Below are 22047 nucleotides of genomic sequence, written 5' to 3' on the forward strand. Positions count from 1 at the left end.
AACATCACACAGGTCTGACTTGTATGTAACATCACACAGGTCTGACTTGTATGTAACATAAGCTTCTTTTCCTAACTTCCATAATCGAAAGTCATTTTACTACAGGTACAATGCAAATGGTTGAAAACTGTTTTTGAAAACTCACTTTATCTCTCTAAACACTAACATGAATAGCTATGCAAAATTGGCACAGTCCTTGTTATTTCTTATTCTCTTCATTATGCTAAATGCTGGAAATGTCCTACATCATTAGAAAAAAAGTCTTAGGCTGGTATCTTTTTGGTAAATCCAATAAAATATCAAACAATTAAATTGGTTGCAGAATACATAGCTTGCACAGTGGAAAAACAGATTATTCTGGGAAAACAGACTTGGTGCACATCTGCAAACAAGACACAAACTCTAAAATAGCGTTCTCTCTCATAGGACCAAGCTCTGTATTGCCCTACTCAGTAGAACACAGCCTGTACACCACTGCAGGGACTCTGGGCTGCAACAAAGCGGGACTGAAGACTCAGTAACTCAGAGCAAGTGTAACCTGCTGGCTAGACTAGGAGTGGCAGACACTGAGGCTTCCCAGAAGAAAGTTGTCTGAACACCAGCAATGGGACCCTGTGCAAACGGACTACTTCAGCAACCAGCATGGACATTAACAAGTAACTTGGAAAGATAATAATTCTTAGACCCGTCTTCACACTGACAGTCAGCTTAGGGAACTGCCTCTCAAAGAGAACGGCTGACAGGAGTTCAGAGCCAGCCCTCGGGACTCTACCATGAGAGTCGCCAACAAAGGAAGGTTAACTCAAACTGAGATACATCTTAGTATTGTCAAAATGAACACACTACATCTAACAAGACATGAGTGTTAAGCGTGTTTTATACAAATTCTACCATTTTAATATCTAAAGGTCAATACCTTTTCTTTAGGATAAATTCACTAAGAGTCTTACCTATTTTTTCAGGCTTGAGCAACTTAAAAGAGACAGTTGAGGTTCCTTTGCCCCCTGACTTAGTTGTGACAATAATGTCTCCTTTGTCATTTTTGGCTTGTCCCACTCGACAGACAATTTTACTCGCAGACATCCATTCTGCCGTGAGGAGGCAATTATGTCCACAAATTGTCAAGCCTGAAAGTAAAAGCATGCATAAAACAAATGAAAAATAAAAAGAAATAATAATGTTTCCTGTTTGAATAGATGTCGACAGCGCATGACACAGGCCGTCGAATCTGGTTTTCTCTCTGATACCTAAGATTTCCTTCACTTCCTCTACCATCAGCAGAATTAGAACAATAATGGACTACAGCTAAGTCCAGGCAGTCAGATTACTTAGACTACAAGACAAATTGTTTTCAGAAAGCACTGCTGCTATTAGAAGTTTAAGTTATTAACACAGGGTGTTAAAATACATGAATATATTTATTAATTATTTCCAAAAAGATTTTAAACTTATCCATCTTCTAAAAAGAATTTGTATGTGCTTTTTCTGATGTTCCATTACACACAGTCTACTGAATGGACTAAAGTGGGTATTTAATGTATATCACACATAGGCTGAGCACAGTGATTCACAGACACACTCTTGGCTGCTGCTGAGTTACTCTCAGTTCTCACATCTCCACGGGAGCTTCTCAGTGGTGGTTTATCTGCTTTAGTGTTTTCCTAATAAAACTGACACTATACCAGCCTTCCGTCTGTCACTCAGCTGCCAGTGAACACAGACAAAGGCTCATCACCATACCCTAACCAGGAGTCGCCTGAAAGCAATGCCCAGCCAGAGTAGAGTGTGAAACCACAGTATTGTAAATCTTTCCTGAGTCAATTAACCTGCCAGGTGACAAAACTATACTTCAAACTGAGGAATAGTGGCAGACTTCAATTATTTTTTTTAATCACAAAATGAAAATAAGATCATGTTTCCTATTTATTTCTTAAGCTTTTTATTTTTGGCTTACCTACTAAAAACTAACAAATCTAACTTCATGAAATATAATACCATCATTTTATATTGGTTTGGGGCACTGAAATTTTTTTATTTCTATTATTTGTTTGTTGTCACAGAGTCTCACTATGTTGTGCTGACTGGTCTGTAATTCTGTCAACCTGGCTGGGCTCAACCAACCAAAGAGAAATCTGCCTCCTCTGACCCCCAAGGCTGGAGGTAAAGGGGGTCCACCCCCAGACCTGGTCTAGCCTCAGTTTTTAAAAAGTAAGAGAATTCCAAGTAGAGTTGATTTTATAGTGTTTTTACTTGACTAATAGAGGTGGATTTCAGTTAAAAACATTTAAATTATTTAACAAGTTGAGTTTGCTCTTTTTAAAAATGAGTTCTTGGCAACAGCTAATCTAGCAAAGTTATGAAAGTAATATACACTTGGTCAAATAAAAATAGCACCATTCAAAACTAAAGCAAAGCAGAATGTACAGAGACTGCTAACTGTCGCGTTTTAACACTATATAGGATATAATTTAGAAGTGAATTCCATCTATATGGTATGTTTTCATGCATTTCAAGGGTTATTTCCCAGCATGGATAAAGAAACAACTGGACAAAGTCAACACACTGGATGAGACCTGACACCTCTGGGCTGGAATGTGGCTCCTCTGCTAGAATGCTTGCTAGCACACACAAAGCCCTGGCCATGGTCCTCAGCACAGCATACATCAAGCATGGTTGTGCATGGTTACAATCCCAGCATCGGTAGGAAGAGGCAAAAGGGTCAGAAGTTCAAGGTCATACTCTTCACACACCTATCTTTGTAAGAATAAATTTAAGAGATGTTTACTAAACTATCAAAAACTATAGCTAGGGATAAAAACAGAAAATTATACATAATATAATTAAGTAACCCTAGGAAAGATAATCTGGGAAGCACAAACCTCAATTATTAACTGCAATGCTAAACTTCAATTTGCTTCCTCTAAAAAGAAAACATTTTCTGGATGGTCAAAAACTAATCAACCAACAGTTAATGCAGGGAAGGCAGTTCCAGCTCAGGCTCTAGAACTCAGCATTGGGTCTCTGTCAATTAGGAAACCAGTTGTGAGAATGTTAAGTCTAGAATGAACTCATTTGAAAAATTAGAACAATATCCAACAGCATGTCCTGGGAATTCACTTCTACAACTTCTTTTGTAGTTCATATAATCTATTATAAGTTACATTAAAATCTACATGCTAGCCCGGCTACCCAACATTCATTTCTATTTTTAAAAACAGTACTAAGGTTTCATCATAGCAAAATAAGCAGGACTCACTAAGTTGAAGAAACAGGAATAAACCTTAGCCATGACATATTTTCTAAAGGATTTGTAGAAAGACAGCATAGATCTAATTTGATAATGACTTTCAAAAAAAATTCCTTTTTATTTTAAAACTAAGTATCCTACGTTAATAATAAAACCCAGCTTGTCACAATGCATCAGAGGCCATGCCCTTACCTATGAGGTCAGTGGGACCAGTACCCAGGTTCTCCCCTCTAATTGTGACTTTGGTCCAAGGTATTCCTTCATTTGGAGAGATGCCTGTCACAAGTGGAGGCTGCCGGGATCGAGACATTGTACTTTGTGCAGCAAACTCGTGATCCAGTTATAGAAGAAACCTGTTAAAACAAAAGATTGGTGCCAATTGAGCCAACAGAAACTAGAAGCATAGGAATGGTTGACATTTGGGACCAATACATAAAAATTATTCATTCATTACAGCTCTGGAGTTTTGATTGGTTTGGTCATCCATTGTATCCATCAACATTTACCAAAGATGAAGTTTATAATGGACACTTGTTAGCACTGTGAGAAATACTTCAAAGAAGCAAAAAGGTTAAGTCCCAGGTTCCAAATGTGTTTATCATATTGCTACTGCACAGCTCTAGGTCTACACAATTAAATCACAAATACTACATGAAATCACCTTATTGTTCTACTTGCCAAATTTTCTAAGCAATATACTATAGTTGTAATTAAAATATATTTATATTCCTGAAAGTATAGGAATTCACAGTTTGAATTATAGTGTAGTTTATATTTTCTATCATATAGTACATACATATACATACAACTAACTCAAAATGCAAATGTCCTTGTATGAATTACATATGCTTTCTGAACACCTATGGCATAGATTTATTGGTAGAAACACATATTTGCTTACTGCTAAGAACTGACAGCATGAATAAAACTGTACACTGGGAAGTCAAAATAGAGCTCTGCTCAGATACTGTACTCTAATTTGCTATCTCCACTCTCAGCAATTATCTGTTAGCTCTCAAAACTGAGCATCTAACCAATTTCATCCTTGCTTTTAGAAGGTTTTGTAGGATACCCACAGTTCACAAGTTTTATGTTGGAAAAACATTAAGTATTTTGTGTTTAAAACTTGTCAGAACTAGACTTCTTTCTACCTCCCCTCCTTCATCTTCAGCCACTTCATTCACATTCAAAACTAGAGTATCAATCAGCTCTGAAAATTCTTAAGATACTCTACATCCTACAGCAAAATAGTTTGCCAAGACTGAATCCCTTATGTAAATATTAACAAACACAGCCATTTCGTTAACATGCAAGTCTGCATTCATCCTTAATAACTGGCAAAATTCTACATCAAAAGACTGTTTCAAAAGGTATTTATGCTTTATGCAAGTGTTTGTATATCAACTTTATGTACCTACAAGCATCTCAGTAAAGAGGTCACAGAGAGAAAAAGTACAAAAATCATCTGAACTAAATCAACTCAGCACTAACAACTGAGTTTAGCTATATTAGGATTCACATTTATACATAAAAAAGTCAGTTGTTTAGGGCTGGTAAAATGATTCAGCAGTTAACAGCACATACTGCTCTTGCAGAGGACCAAAGTTTGGTTTCAAGTACCATGTTGAACAGCTCACAACCGCCTGTCATTCCACGTCCAGGATGAATTGATTTGCTATCTCTTTGCTGTGTGGGTACCTGTTCTCACATACATATACATACACATAATTAAAAATAAAACAAATGAATCTTTATAAGTTTAGCTACTTAAAATATTCCAGGAAACAATTAGAAAAAATTTTCAAGTTCTACTTGCAAGCTACAGATGTAGCTCAGCTACAATGCCTGCCTAGCATGCACAAAGACTTGGGTTGGATCCTCAACAATGCACTGGCGGTGGGAGCCCATGTCGGTAAGGCCAGAACTTGGGAGATACTGGCAAGATGATCAGAGGTTCAAGGTCATCCTTGGTGGTTACATAGTGACTTCAAGGATAGCCTGGTATGAATGGGCCTTTGTCTCAAAAAAACAAACAAAACTTTTTTATTGAAAATATCATTATGAACAATGAAATAAAAAAGTTACAAACAGGGATAATAAAGACTTAAGTAAGTGAAGATCTATACCACAGTCATGGATCATAAGGCTGGATGCTATTAAAATATCAACTGATCTATAAATTCATGTAAGTTTATATAGTGATTTTGGTAACATAACTCAAAAATTTCTAAAAACAGTCAAGGAACTTAGGACAGTGAAAACAATTTTAAAACAAAAAAAGTGCATAAATTCAAGATATTTTACAAGTCTACAGCAATGAAGACAATGTGGTATTGCCATTAAGGTGGGCTGACAGGTGGTGGAATATAGTAAAACTCAGAAGTAAAAAAAACCTCGTGCATGTTCACTTGACTGTTAACAAAGGTTCCAAAGCATATCAATGGAGAAAATAGATAATTTTATCAAATAGTATGCAAATAATTGAATATGGATACAGGAAAAGAAAGGAAAGCTTTTAACTATAACCCCATACCTTACAAAAGTCACTTCAAAGTACGTTATAGACTCAGACATGAAAACTAAAATTATAAACTACAAAGATGATGCCATAAAAAACTACCAACATTGGCTAGAAGAATAGAGTGAGCTATTTTTAATTAAACAAAAAGTAACCATATATTTTTTAAACTTTTTTTTTACTTCACCAAAATTAAAATCATCTGCTCATCCAGAGAAGTGTCCCAGAAAAAAAAAAATATTCACACACACACATACAACTAAGTACTTATATAAAAAAATAATGGAACTTAATAGCAAAATATTTTTTAAATAAGCAAAAGATTTGAAAAGATTTGAAAACACTTCACAGAAGATAAATAAATTCAGTTGGGGAATATGATGGCACACATCTGTAATCCCAGTACTCGGGAAGCTAAGGATGAGTAAATTCAAAGATAATATGGGCTATACAGTGAGACCCTGTTTCAAAATGTTTTCTATGACTAAAACATTACGCATGTATATGTATACACACATCTATGATGCATAATTTATATAAATAAGTATGCAATGCATACAATTGGTAGAAATACTTAGGCACTTCTCATAGTGAGTATTTCAAGCTGATATCACCAACAAAACAGTATCTTCAAAAAGGCCATCTACTCTGAATTTCCTTGTGTGCAACAAACTACTTCCAGAAAGACGGTGCTCACATATAAAAGAGGACATATATAAACAAAGCTCTGATACAGTGGCATGCGCCAGTGAAGAAGGGGCAGAGGAGGTTGTAGGAGCCTAACTAGCTGACAACTAGTGGCCAAATTTAGGAAAATATAGCATTCAAAGGGAGTTGTCCAGGTGGCTCTCCTGTTGTGTCCCCTAGTGTTACAATACTAGCCCAAATACAAGGATGATCTCTCTTATGTGTGCCTGCAAACCTTGCCTGCTTTCATTAGTGCACACTGAGGAAAAATAAAACAAAACCGATAGCAGTAAGTTGTGTATGTTTTTTAAAATATTCAACTCTATTCTAGGAATATAATCAATGAAAAGATGCATAGAATAATTACTACAGAAAATCATTTACTATCCTATGACCACTAATAATTACAGAGGAAATCAGGAAGGGGTAACAGTGATCGGATGTGAAGTGAATTATATATATATATATATATATATATATATATATATATATATATATATATACACACACACACACACACACACATACATACACACACATATATAATTAAAATATACATAGGAGAAAAGACAACATACTCAACAAATGCTACTGGTCAAACTGATGGCTATATATATATATATATATATATATATATATATATATATATATATACACACACACACACACACACACATACATACACACACATATATAATTACAAAGAAAAATCACTCAAGGAACACTAAATGAGTTAAGTACATGATTTAAAAACAGGATAGTCATGTAGTATTTTTAAGCATCTCCCTATAAATGAACTTCAAAGAGAAATCAATTTATTGTCTAAGCTAAATTAGTAAGTAAACCTATAATAACACTCTGAAAGTGTCAGAATCAAGAAAACTTTTTTAAGACTGAACATCCACCTCAGATGACGGACACTTATTTTCAAATGGCATCACACAAAATAAACAGGTAAATGGAAAGAAAAAAGAAAATGGGCCTAAAAGTAAATATTTGATGATCTGGGTAAGTGACTTGGCAGAAATCATTACTTTTAATATTCTTACCTCAAAATAAAGTTAAAATTAATGTTTTGATATAATTTCGAATTTAAACACAAACATAACAGATTAAAATCCTATTCAGTTCATGTTAATTTATTATTTTCTATTATTTAAAATCAGTTTATTAGTTGCTTGTCTGTGTATTTTGTCAATGTTAGGTATAAATATATTCATCATGAGTTTTTTTGTTTGTTTGTTTGTTTTGAGACAGGGTTTCTCTGTATAGCCCTGGCTGTCCTGGAACTCACTCTGTAGACCAGGCTGGTCTCGAACTCAGAAATCCGCCTGCCTCTGCCTCCCAAGTGCTGGGATTAAAGGCGTGCACCACCACACCCGGCTATGAGTTTTTAAATTAACATGAACTGAATAGGATTTTAATCTGTTGCATTTGTGTTTAAATTCAAATTTAATTCAAATTGTGTTTTCAGAATCTGGTCTAGTTCACATAGAACATAGAACCAAATTTCTAAGTACAAATGCTCTGCTTTCTCTGTTGCCAAAAATACAGTGACATGAAAGTAAGGAATTATCACTGACATTATAGAGGAAAGCTTACTAACAGAAATGTTACTGCTGGTAATCACTGAGAATGGTGACTCTGATTAGCAGAAAGGGATGTGCTGGTATTCACAAAGTTAAGAAAGAAGAGACTTGATCAATCCAACAAATACCATGAAGGCTCTCATCTGAACATACTATGCAATGGATTTTAGAGCAGCAAACCCTCAAGTGCCTACTGCTCAAGCATGAGGATCCAAATCCAATCTCCAGAAGCTATGTTGAAAAACAACAAAACAAACAGAAGAGTATAGTGGCACACATTTGTAGCTGGGGAGGCAGAGACGTAGATCCTTAGATATCACTGGCTGGCCAGTCTAGCTTACTTGGAAAGTTCTAGGCCAATAAGAAACCATGGCTCTAAAGACAAGCTCCTGAAAGGCTTGTTCTCTGGTTTCCACACACTATGTAGAAACATGCATGTGTGTGTGCATGCACGCACACACACACACACTTTATTACAGCTTGAAATTTCTTTCTGCTTTAATTAAATGAAATACAATGGGATAAAGCTGGAAGACATGGTTCAAACGAGTATGCAGTGATTTGAATAAAATTACCCCATAGTCTCAGTCTTCTGAATACTTGGTTTCCAATTGGTAGTGCTGTTTGGGTAAGGTTTAGAAGGTACAGCTTTCTAGAGGAAGTATGTGACAAGGGGAAGACTTTGGGGTTCTGAAAGCCATATGTAGTTCCCATTTATAGCTCTACTTCCTACACAAAGTTTAGGGTTTGAGCTCTTAGCTATTCCTGTTCCATGACTCTCATCTGCTGCCAAGATTCTCTGCCATAATGGATTCTTATTGTTCTAAAAACCATAAGCCAAAAACCCCTCCTTTCTCTAAGTTGCTTGAGTTATTGTGTTTGAGCTTACCAATACAAATCAGAAGGCATGCCTATATTACAGCACACACACACACACACACACACACACACACACACACACAAGCACAGAAACACACACAGCCTGAAGATCCTGAAGCTCCCAACATAGCGTTTACAAATAGTTCTCACCTTTCTTTAGTCACCAAACCAAACAAGTGTGCACGTCTGACACAGAAGTGAGGAAGCACGTTGTCTGAGAGTCTAAACTCTGAAATGGCTATTCACCAGTAATGGAGACTCCTACTGCAAACCTTCAGCAGACAGTTGCTTATCTCTGAATCTGATGTACACACAAAATTCATCTTACACCTTTCAGAGAGACTGAGCTCATTAAGTCTCTCAAAATAATTTGTTTAATTTAAAAGAATTTTCTCATTCTTCACAATATTATTTCATAATAAAGTAATACAATAATTGTTTCAAGATTCAGTTATTTTATTACAATCCATTTTTCCAAAACAACTAAGTTGAATATAATGTAACTGTCAAAACCAAAAAACAATCACATGAGCTTTTAATTATTTCTCCAATTGTTTCTTAACATTTTACAAAGGAAGCACTCAACAAAATAAACACCCTACAAAATCCATGGGGTTGCAGGCTTTTGACACAAGGAACTCAAAGTCTCAGTTCTGGAAAGATCTTAAATTAAGTATTCTTTTAAAAAGAAAATCAAGGATGCTTGAAATTCATGAAGCGGGAATAAAATACTGAAGAGAAACATCTTCATGAACCAAAACAAGATGAAGCAGAGTATTGCTCAAAATATTACAAAAGGCCATTGTGGGGTTTATCTGCTGTCCGTCAAAACACTGTAGAAGCTTCCTATTATCCACCCGCACTTGTGCCATGTTCTCTGGGTCTTTGTCCTGAGACATACACAGAACAGCATTCGGAGGATTTCCAAGATTTTTAAAATAGCTTTTAATAGTCACCCCATCAGTTTCTACACTCAGGTTCATTCTGCCGTTGAGATTAGCTTCCACCAGCACATGACTGCCCACATTTGCCATCCTTTCCACCATGTTCTTCAAGGTCTTCAGAGCTGGCAGATAAACACTCACATCAGAGCCCCGAACCTGGGGCTCTGTGCAGTCTTTCCACCGCCTTCTGGGAAGCACCCTCACAGGCAGGTCGTGGACCACGGCGCGGGTGTGGCCAGGGCACGATGCCAGCTCCACCACCAAAGTGAGGCAGGGGCGCAGCTTGTTGGTGAGCTGGAACTTCAGGGATGAAGCGCTGCCGGCATTCTTCACAGCTCTGCCCAGATGCTCAGACATCAGCTCGAGATAGATCTCGTTGAACTCCTGCGAGGCACCCTCCATGCAGAAGAGGTGGAAGACATCCCGCCTCACCTCACCCCACAGCTGGACCTCACCCAGCAGCCCCATGGGACAGAAGCACAGCCTGTCAGGGCACACACGGAGCACACAGACCTTCGCCAGCTTTGCTATGGTGCTGCTGACCTGAATGAAGAGCTCTATAAAGCGCTTGCTGGTGATCCTGGCCCGAAACCTCATGGTGCCTCGGTGGTAGAGGGAGCGCTGTGAGGAGCCCACTGCCAGAGGAGTCAGCTGGTTCACTCTTCCGGCCTGGAGTGTAGCCTGCTTACCCTTCCGGTCTGGAGCACAGCCGGCTCAACTACCAAGACTGGGGTGCGCTCTACTTCCCCTCCCTCCTGCCCCAGCACTGCCTGCTTTTGGGTTCCATGTGCCTGCAGGCCCACTTATAACTGAAGCCACCTAGGGCAGATGCTACAGGGACACACTTTGGATGGTCTCTGGACCCAACTTCACCTTCCCACCTGCCTGTCCTATTTGAATATGTCACTGCTTCTGGTCTGGTCATAAGAAGGTCACTCTACACACTGTGACCACAATTAAAAGCACCAGCACCTTGAGATAACCAACCCTTTTAAGACACTTTGGTGCATGCATATACCAAATATATATTATAGTCCTGTTCAGTCCAGACATTACTTGCAGATGTTACTACATGTCTTATAAATAATGTGATAAATTGGATACACATTTTATAACCTGACATTTGCACCTAAAATGTACATATAATGGATATCATTCCATACTATCACACACTAACAAGTCTATATCATTTTCAGGGCTAGTTTTCTAGTATATTGATAAAAAAATTATTCTACAAGAGGAATTCGCATGATCCAATTTTGACCTATTACTAGGATAACTATGAACAGCTGTTACACAAAAACACATTTACTTTTGTCAGTATTTACTTGCGTTAAGTTTAAGGGGAACTCTTGGTTATTACATATGCATATAAAACTCTTCCGTTGCCAAACTGTCCCAGAGAAATTTCTATCAACATACCTTCCCATCAGCATATAGCCATCTATGTTGTATGTAGTGACGTGATAAGTAGAAGAGCATGGCTTCAACTTGCAATGTATGTATGTGAATTTTACATTCACGACTTTTTCTGGAGTTTGTTGCTTGGTTTTTAAGGTCTCTGATAAGACCAGACTGGTGACACATTCCAATAATTCCAACACTGGGGGCCAGAGGCGAGGAGGAAGGATCACAAGGTTAAGGAAAGTTAGGGTTACATTCTAGGCCAGTCTAAGCTACATGGTGAGATTTTATCTCAAATAAATAAATGGATAACAAAAGAATAAAATCTCTGGCAAGAACATTAACCCTCTGTCCCTGTAAATATGGCCCAGATTAGTATTTGGCTTCCATATTATCGATGATGTTCTTTACCCTTAAGAAAATACTGAATCTTTGTATATGAAATGTATTTGTCTTTTTTCTGGTGCTCCTAGAGTCCTGATCCATGTGAAATACCAAGGATGCAGGTCAAACTTCTATACTCGTTCTATTACAGCAGAGTGCTTCCTCAGCTCCGCTTTTTTCAACTAGGCAGTGATGATGCCAGCACAGGTCTCTGACGAAGATGCTGAGAGACCGAGATCTGACTGGTTCTTCATCTCACTCCTGCCCCCAATCAGTAGTCCTCACTCTCATCCCAATCTTTTTTTTTTTTTTTTGGTTTATCAAGACAGGGTTTCTCTGTGTAGTCCTGGCTGTCCTGGAACTCAACTCTGTAGACCAGGCTGGCCTTGAACTCAGAAATCCACTTGCCTCTGCCTCCCAAGTGCTGGGATTAAAGGTGTGCACCACCACTGCCGAGCCCAATCTTAGCTCACAGGCAGCAGCATCTCAGCTAGGATGTCAGAGCAATCAGTTGCTCTATGTAAACTTTCAGTTCCTCTTTGTCTTTTAAAAGAAAGCATTTAATTGGGTGCTTGCTAACAGGTTCAGGGTTAGGTCATTTACCTTCATGGTGGGAAGCAGACAGACATAGTGGTAAGGGAATAGCTAAGAGCTTTATATCCTTGGCCTACACGGGGAGAGAGGGGGGAGAGGGAGAGGGAAAAAAGGGAGAGATAGAGTGGACCTGGTGTGGGTTTTTCAAAGCCTACCAGCAACAACACACCTCCTCCAACAAGACCGTATCTCCTAACCCTTCCCAAACAGTTTGTTAACTAAAAACTAAGCACACACATATGAGCCACTGGGGGTCATTCTCATTCAAACCACCATACTCTTCATGAGCTCCGTTTGCTCATGGGTACCCTCAGGATTTCCTCTAATAAACTCATCTCTCTGATGATCACATTAGTGAGGATCGGGTATTTCAAGTTTTCATGCACCATAGGCACAAGGGAATATATGACAATCCTCTGTCTGCTTCTGCACTTAAGCAATGTTCTATCCATTAAAAGGCAGAGACCCAGTGACCACCATATAGAGGATGAATCCCAGACTTGCTGTTACCTACCATGAGGCCCTTGTACTTTTTGGTCCCTGAAGAAGGGGACTATAGTATATAGCACCCAGCTTGTTTCTAGAACTGAACTCATTGAAGATGTCAGTCTGTGAGATGTACATTCAGGTTAGCATCTACTATAGCTTAAATATAAAGTGTCCCACAAAAGTCAATGTGTTAAACATTTGATTCCAGAGTGGTGCTACTAGAAAGTGTAGTGGACCTTCAGAAGGTGGGCCTAGCCCTCACACCACTGGGCCATGCTTTCAAACAGAGTGAGTGGGTCCTCATCTCTGTTCTATTTCTTTCTGCTCCCTGGAACATGAGAAAACTGGTGTTGCTCCTCCATGCACACCTGCCATAATGTGCCACCTGGCTACAATAGTGACAGAAAGCAGACCAACACTGATGATAGGATAGGTTGTTGGTATGAAAAGGAATTTTGGAATACAGTGGAAATGTACAGTGGGGTAGAACAGAATGATGAAATAAAATGGGATGATATAGAATGCTGGTATAGAATGGGACATAGAGATGCAAGGGAATGAAATGTGAGACAGGATAGGCTAAAACAGGAAAGGCTGGGAAGGGAAAGGATGAGCTGCAGCACTGGAATGAAATGGATGATAGGATGAGTGGAGTGGAGCAGGGTGGGGTAGGATGCAATGGTGGGATGGGAAGGTAGGACTAGCGGGTAGGATAAGAGTGGATGAAATGATAGGATAGAATCATGTGAGAAGAAATACTGAGGGTGTGGGACGCACCACTGGAATGGGACAAGATGTGATGGATGGGATGCTGCAATAAAATTGGATAGGATTAGGGAAACTGTTCCCTCAAGTGACAAGAGTCCCACCAAACTAGCCCAGAAATGACACACTGACCCAGATCATTTCTCTCAAAGATTTCACTAATAATATTCCTGGTCCCAGCAACAACTCTAGACTCTTTTAAAAGGAAGGGAACCCAGAGAGTTCTCTGTCTGTATAGATTAAAATTATCAATGTCTGAAGTGAAATAAAGTAAACCTCTAAGATGTTGTTAGCATTTTCAATTATAATTTGAAAGTTCAACAATGTTTAGCTTTAAAAGAATTAATGATTTACACTTAAAATATTCATGTCTTTTTCTTTAACATCTGGTTAATTGTCCTTGATGATTCCACAACTTAACTGGCATTATAATACTGTAAGGAAATGTTCTGCTACATAAGACACAGGAGACATTACTAACATCTATCTATAAAGCAGGGAGAAACATAGCTGTGATCATATGTTGATTTCTTATTTACAGTTGGGTACTACTGCGTGTTGTGGATTGCTGTTTGTATGTTCTGCTCCCTCAAGAGGGGTGCCCCGGTGAGGAGCAGATCGAATACTCAGGTGAGGTCAGGGGAAATCTTAATTGGTCAGATAAGGCTAGAGCCTGTGATTGGGCAAGAAAAGGCAGAGCTTAAAGTTTTAGACAGGGAAAAGAGGAAGAAGGCGATATGAGATGAAGGACAGAGGGAGAATAAATGGAGGAAGAAGGAAGTGAAGATGAACCAGAACCACATGGCCTGGAGGAGCTGCAAGTAGCCAGGGATTTCATAGCTGGGCAACAGAGCAGTGTACATTTGTTCAACCTAGGCGTGCAGCTTGTATTTATATCAATTGAGTTTTGTGTTCTTTGCATGGGCATTTTGGGGTTAGAGATTGACCATTATAAATCTGGCTGGTATATTGTGAGTCTCTGGTGTTTTCATTTCACAGGGCTAATGGGATCTGAGTGATTGGTAGCAGGCTTTCTGTGGGGTCACCTCCTGTGGCTGGCCTGGGAAGTGTGAGCAGGCATTTCAGGAAAAGACTGGTTTGGTCAGCTTAGCAAGCAAAGACTGAGAAGAGTAGCTTGGGAGTGGGTTTTTGACCAGAGCAGCTTGGCAACAGGCTAGCCAAGGGAACCAGGGCAAGATGGCCGCTTGGGGCTGGCCATCAGGGTGAGTGAGACCACCGAGGCCGGTGCATAGCCTGATTTAGCAAGGGTTCGGTTTTTGTTTTTGTTGTTTTTTGTTTTTTTTTAACTACATGCTACAGCTGCTCTTTCCTGTGAACCAAAAACTTACTCTGTCCATTATGGCATCTTTAAATACAGAAGTCACAGCCTAGGCTCCAGAAAATCAAGTCTTCTTTTTCTGATGTTGTGGTTTTGTTGCTGTTTTTGCTGTCCTTTAGGTTTTTGAGATGTCTAGTTACATAACCCAGGCTGGCTTGAGTTTGTGATCCTCCCACCTCTGTTTCTCCAGTGCTGGGATTACAGGACACCCACATCTGAGCTTCTTTTGCCAAGTCAACAATCATTAAGCTGCAGTCTGTATTGTTGCATAGATGAGTTCTGGCTGCAATCACACCAGTTCCTCAGAGGAAGGGACTAGGACGCCAGTCACTCTCACCTCTACATAACTCAAGATAAACAGAGGAACAACAAACTGCAATATGTCAAACCAAGTGTCTAGCCAATATTTTTTCCTACCATCTAATGAACTTGTAACATTGGTAAATTTTAACATTTAAAATGCATCAATTAGCACAAATTCTCTGTTAATCTAAGAAATAATTTCTTCTTTACATTTAAAGAGACAGGATAGATAGACATGAAAAAGTACAGGCTGAGGCCTCTCAACAGCAGAGAATCAAGAATTCCAACAAATTGGCAGCATTTGCTTCAGGTTCTTCTCCCTTCCCAGCTATAAACCTGTAATTTAGAAACCACATCAAAAAACCTCACTTACAGTGAATGGATCTGTCCTAACAACCTTGTGCAGCACTACTTTATCAAATCAGACTGTAAACCTACCCAAGACTCTAGCACCATCTTATAATCCCAATTAACAAAACAAAATTATGACAAATGTGGTGATAGGTGTTTGAATGAGAATCACCCCACAGGGTCACATACTTAAATACTGGCCCCAGTCGGTGGAACTGTTTGGGAAGGATGGGGTGTGGCCTTGTTAGATGCAATCTGTCACTGAAAGTTTAAGGCCATGCCATTTGCAATCAGTTCTCTCTGCCTGGTGTTTGTGGAGATATGAGCCCTCAGCTACTGCTCCAGCCCTATGCAGACCTTCTGGCTGCAAGCTTTCCACCATGACAGTCATGAACTAACCCTCTGAAACTGTAAGCAAGCTCCAATTCATGGTCATGGTGTCTCTTAATAGAAACAGAAAAGTAACTAAGACAGTAGTGACAGAGGAGAGAGTGCCCTGAACGTGGCTGAACAAAATTCCAAAATTTTCCAAATTCCTACAGTCACCACTAGGACAATAAAATGTGACCCTTCTTTGAGAAGCCCACACTCCTGCTCTTGGTGTGGGCCTTAATTTCTTCCTGAGTGCCTCTATTCCTCTTACTGCTCAGAATTAGGATTACATCAAAAATGTATATTTAATAAACTCCACCTCTGTTTTATATTGGCTTTTTTAAAAAAAAAATTCTATTCTGTGGCAAAGCAAAGCATTCTATTTAACCAAAGTAGAAGAACCTCAGGATGAAGGGAAATATTCAAGCTGCTATGCCTCTGTCCAGCAATAAGTGACACTTCCATTAGAGAAGTCCACATTGGTAAGTTTGTTTGTTTGTTTCCCCTTACCTAGTTAAATGTTAAATGGTTTCTAAAGGAAGGTCCTCCCTTCTAAAGGAAGTGTTCCTTCCTTCGAGGTGCCCCTGGCCCTCTCAGCCACTCCCTAGGCTGCCTCTGCTTCTGGCTTCCCTGCAGCTTGAATGTACTTTTGTGTGGTCTGCAGTGTGCCTGCTGCTCTTACCCAAGCGTCCTAGGTCTTGGTTTTGACATCTGTATTAGTCAGGGTTCTCTAGAGTCACAGAACTTGCAGATAGTCTCTATATAGTAAAGGAATTTATTGATGACTTACAGTCTGCAGTCCAAATCCCAACAATGGTTCAGTAGTAGCTGTGAATGGAAGTCCAAGGATCTAGCAGTTGCCGAGTCCCACACCGCAAGAAGGCGAAAGAGCAAGAGACAGACTCCCTTCTTCCAATGTCCTTATATGGTCCCCAGCAGAAGGTGTAGCCCAGATTAAAGGTGTGTGCCACCACACCTTTAATCCCAGATGATCTTGGACTCGGAGATCTCCCTGTCTTAATCTTCTGGATTCAATCACCACTGTGTCTCAAGATCTCCATACCAAGATCCAGATCAGAAACTTCTATCTCTCAGTCTCCAGATTAGGTTCACTGGTGAGCCTTCCAATTCTGGATTGTAGTTCATTTCAAATATAGTCAAGTTGACAACCAGGAATAGCCACTACAACATCTATTACCGATTTTGAACAACTCTCAGTCAATGTTCCTTTGTCTTCTCCTTCTAAAATTCCCACCATGCATACATTACAGGGTTTTGTTTTGTTTTTTTTTTTTTTCACAATTCTTGGATATTCTGTTCCATTTTCTGTGGTGATATTTTACTCTTTTCTGTGTATTTTAAGTTTCAATAGAGATTCTTTTCTCCACAGAAATCAATCTACTGGAAAGCCCATCAAAGTCAAGATTTGTTTGTTTGTTTTTATCTCTACTTTTTCTTTTTTTTTAACTTTTTTTAAAATTGTTGTATTCTTTTTTTTAAAAAGACTTATTTATTTTATTACATGTAAGTACACTGTAGCTGTCTTCAGACACTCCAGAAGAGGGCACCAGTTTTCGTTACAGATGGTTGTGAGCCACCATATGGTTGCTGGGATTTGAACTCAGGACCTTTGGAAGAACAGTCTGTTCTCTTAACCACTGAGCCATCTCGCCAGCCCTCTCTACTTTTTCTTAAATGTCCCATCTGTCTATTTACATTACCTATCTGTTATTACATCAGGTATTATTTTCATTGAGCCCTTGACATATAATTGTAGTGGTAAGCTGTTAATCCTCATATCCATGCCATACCTAAGCATGGTTAGTAATGTCTGTTGCACGTGGTATGCTGATTAACCCAACACTGAGTCTATTTGTCTCTCTATATGCAGGGCAGCAATCTGTCCTATGATAAATATCTGAAGGAAGTAAATTGCGGATTTTCATACTAAAAAAGAACTTTCTTAAAAATTTAGTTTTTCCTTACTGGAAGAATGCAATGAAGAAGTCTCCAAGTTTCTTGCATTCCAAACCAGAAAACTACAAAGTGTTTTATGTATTTCTATATTACTAAACTTCAAGAATACCCTTTACAATATACTCAATTTTTTAGTGACCTAAAAAAATTAAAGGTATTTTAGTGGAAAATATATGTACTGAATTAAGGGTGAAAAATAGGATTATGTTCTAAAATTTACATTTACCAAAGAAAGATTGATAGAAAAAAATATACAGCTGCATGTATTTTCATTGGTAAGTTCCCATTTAAAGTAGTACCACCATAAAACTTTGGCCACCATAGCCAACATAGCAAGTAAGCTATAAATTACAGCAGTGTATTGTAATATTTTCAGCTACTCAAAAACTAAAGCTGAGTTTGTGGTGGTGTGAATGAGAATGGCCTCTACAGACTCATATATCTGAATGCTTTGTCCCCAGCTGGTAAACCTGTTTGGGAAGGATTGGAAGGTGTGACCTATTGAAGGAGATGTGTTACTGGGGAGGGCTTTGGGGTTTCAAAAGCCCACATCTTTACTAGTTAGTGTGTGATCATCCTCCCTCCCCTTCTCTCTGTTTCTCTCTCTCTCTGCCTCATGGCTGTATCTCAGGATGTAAGCTCTCAGTTACTGCTCCTGTGCCATGCCGACCAGCTTCCTCTCATGTTCTCTGCCATGATGGCTACAACTCACCCTCTAAACTGTAAGCACCAGTAAATTCTTTCTTCTCTAAGTATCTCTTTACAACAATTGAAAAGTCAATAAGACATGAAGGCTGGAAGGTGGCTCAGCTGAGCATAAGGACCTGAGTCCAAATCCTGTAAAGCGAAAGCGGGGCACAGTGGTGTGCTTGAACTGCCAGCCTTGAGGTAGAAGCTGTCTCAAAGTCGAGATGGAGACAAAGAAAGCCACATGATATCAGCCCTCAGGCACCGACATGCACATGTGCCCACACACCAGAGAGAAGAGACACACAGAGAAAGAGATAAATGTGGGACCAAAGCTTCCTAATAGGTTTTGAAACTGTTTGCAGACATATAGCATATTATAGCAACGCTTTGCTTACTGGAGGCCAATACTAATGAGATTTTTTTGAAAACGTGTTTGCAAAAATATAGCAAGGTTTAACTTACTAGGTCACTAATAATGACATATTCTCCATAAAGAAAATTTCTAAGTAAGAGACTTTATACTTTAAAAATGTATATATAATTTTCAAATGTTTGGCCAGGATGTTTCTACTTTGTATTAACTTTTCCAGTATTACCTGGGACAAAATTCACCTTTAATGAAGGCTGGAAATATGGCTCACTGGTACAGCATTTGCCTAACATAGAAAAAGCCCTGGCTTTAATCTCTAGCACAGAAAGAAATAAAAAAAATCATCACAGAAGTTACCATAAATTTTTCTTTCTTTTTTTTTTTTTTTAGTTGCCATGAACATTAATAACTGTTCTGGGCATGTTCTTAGATTACTGCTTCAGACGGCAGTGTTTAATAAGCTTGTTTTTATAGTCTTACTTAATGTCTGTCAGACTCTTACTGATTATAAAAAGCAGGGTGCCAGCCATTCACTTCCAAAATCTCTAACTTCTGCACTACTCCTGTCTGATGGTCACTCTCCCCAGTTCTCCTGCTGTCTGAACCTCCTGATAGCTCCATTCTGAACCCTTCTCCAGGATGAGAGCTCTGACAATGTTCCTGAGATTCAAATGCATCTCTAAAGTTGGGAAAAACCAGAGTGTCTTGTGCTTCTCATCCCAAACTGTAGTTTCAACAGGACCGACATCTGTGCTTAAGACGGCCCCGTGTATGGCATGATATTAGATAGCATAGTTGGTCTTTATGCCCTTCACCAGTAGCTCAGCAGCATGAACTGTGAGAGTGGAGAAATCACACAAACACAAAAGCAAGCAGCATGTTCCCATGCTTTTCTCTCTACCCTGGGCTATAGTTGTAATCTGACAACTCCTTGATGCCTTAACTTCCCCACAACAATGGACTTAAAAGAAATGGTGAACTAAAATAAACCTTTCTTCTCTATATTGTTTTCTATGGAGGTATTTTTATCACAGAAACAACCGTGACAGTAAGTCAAAGCTGAAGATGGAGCATCCAGATACAACCTGGAGGTAAAACATCAGATTTTCAACACTGCCCCTCAAATTCACAACCATATAGTAATGTCATGACCTTTCTGAAATGATGTCTTCTTTATGTTTTCTTTGGTCACAGTAGGAACCTACTTCCTGGTCATCCTACATGCCCAGACTCTAAGCTCCACATAGATTACCTTCAGATCTCTGTCTAAAAAGAAATAAGCAGACAATGGGAAAGTGCTACAGCTGTGATGACATCTATTCTGTATCAGCTTTAGCCACTAGACTCCAGACAGTTAGACATGATGTCAAACAATGACCAAGGTATTGTTTGTGACTTATATAATTACATAGGAAGCTGAATATTTCACATGATCCAAAAGGGCAAAACAAGAACTAGAAGAATCTATTTTTAATTAAGGTTTATATTGCTACTCCAGGGCCTAAGAGAACTAATAAATTCTAAATAAGATATTACTAAAAATGTTAAATTAATCATAATACACTCATTTCAGGGAAATCGAAGTTCACACTTTAAGTCTTAGTCTTATTAATGAAAGAATTCAGAAACAAATTTGGAAGCAAGTCCAAGGCCAATTTTATTAAGAGTTTGAGAGATTAAAAATTAGCAGGTCCAGCAAGCTGAAAACCTCAGCAATTGCCAGGAGGAGGAGGATGGAGAAGAGGAAGCCATGTCTTTAAGAAATCAAGCAGCTTCGGTAATAGAGACAGCAAGCAGCTAAGGCAGAGGGGAGTGAAGCTTCCTAAGAAAAGGGTTGAGAAAGCACAGAGTGTGCAGTAAGCCAGCCCAGGCTTTGGCAAATACCCAAACCAAAACAAAGGATCCAAAGAAGAAAAGGTAAGCAACGCTTTCCTGGGCAACCAAAAAAGCCACCAGGCTCCATGCTAGATGCAGGCAACTATGCAGATGCCTACACAAAAAGGAAAGGCCTCACGGGAGGACACATAAACTGTCCAGCTGGGGGACGGGGAGGGTATTATTCCTACCTCCTTGCCTTGGCTCTTGGTGAACCAGGCTTCTTGAAGGGTGGTCCTTTGATCGGGTGACTGACAGTCCCAACTCTCAAGGGCGAGACAATAGAATGAAATATTCTAATCTTTGGAGCAGACTTTGCTCTGTCACTATAAAACTTCATCAATTGTTAACACACTGGAGCATTCAATCTCTGTCCCAGGCCTCTCGTGTTTGGCTCATAATCTATCTCTTATTCTCTTTGAGATGAGAGTTGTGTTTTGCTTTGATAAAAACTAGAATTTAGGTCATGTTTCCTTGGAAGAATTCACAAAACACTATTTTTTGTTTTCAAAAAAGCACCTTATATAATATTTAAACTGTGAACACTTCTTATAGAGTCTAGCCCTGGCCCACTTCTTAAAGAGTCAGGCACATATGTGGTCAGACATACCCTTGCTTATATGGCCTAGCCTTGCTTGCCCCATTCTCTCCATACAGACCATAACAAAGTCTTTGGCCCAGGCCTCTCCTGGCTCCATGGCCTCCTTTTGGGTGGCGGGCTGCCTCTCAGGAACTACTAGCAATCAACTACCTTTGCAACAGTTGCCCTCTCCTGTTCCACTGGACTCACACACAATACCTGTGTAATAAGACCTCCACTGAAGTCTCTTACAGCAGAATGTAGTGAATGACTCAGAGACACAAGCCCGCGCTATAGAAGCCAGTCAGCTACACAAAGAGTCCTACTAAAAGGTAGGGGCAACAGGACCTGGAATGAGAAGAGGGACACAGGAGAGTAAAGAAAGAAGCAGAGATGGTGAAAGTATGTTATTTGTATGTGTGAATATGCCAAAATGAAGCACACACAGTATAAAGGAATCAATAAAAAATTTCAAAAGAAAAATAACTTTAATGTTCTGATTTGTCAATGATCACATTTGTCTATCATCACATTTATAAAATTGATATTCCATTGAATTTTAGAATTAAATATATCTCATTTAATAAATGAAAATAAAATTTTTCCCTCCCCAATCTTTCCTTGGACCACTACATCATAGGTCAATATACTTCCCTCTTCACCAAAAAAAGAGAGTATCAATGTCCCTCC

At 39.0% G+C, this 22047-nt stretch overlaps 2 protein-coding genes across 2 annotated transcripts in view; both read right to left on the reverse strand.

The window, feature by feature from the left end:
* Exoc2 (exocyst complex component 2) overlaps positions 1-22047 on the reverse strand; it is a 160023-nt gene that overhangs the window by 123709 nt on the left and 14267 nt on the right. Inside the window, exons 2-3 of the mRNA XM_021215509.2 lie at positions 3440-3600; positions 951-1127 (exon numbers count right to left, since the gene is read on the reverse strand). Of these exons, the coding sequence (XP_021071168.1) occupies positions 951-1127; positions 3440-3557 (295 nt within the window). The 5' untranslated portion in view covers positions 3558-3600. The remainder of the gene's footprint in view (positions 1-950; positions 1128-3439; positions 3601-22047) is intronic.
* Positions 9378-10536, reverse strand: Hus1b (HUS1 checkpoint clamp component B). Its single transcript, XM_021216091.1, has one exon. It carries the CDS (start codon positions 10459-10461, stop codon positions 9631-9633), a length of 831 nt encoding a protein of 276 aa, XP_021071750.1. The 5' UTR covers positions 10462-10536; the 3' UTR covers positions 9378-9630.

The sequence above is a fragment of the Mus pahari genome, chromosome 16 (assembly GCF_900095145.1).
Source record: "Mus pahari chromosome 16, PAHARI_EIJ_v1.1, whole genome shotgun sequence".
Classification (NCBI taxonomy): domain Eukaryota; kingdom Metazoa; phylum Chordata; class Mammalia; order Rodentia; family Muridae; genus Mus; species Mus pahari.

Coding starts and splice junctions, on each gene's coding strand:
- Hus1b (XM_021216091.1), bottom strand. CDS start 10,461: ATGAGGTTTCGGGCCAGGATCACCAGCAAGCGCTTTATAGAGCTCTTC.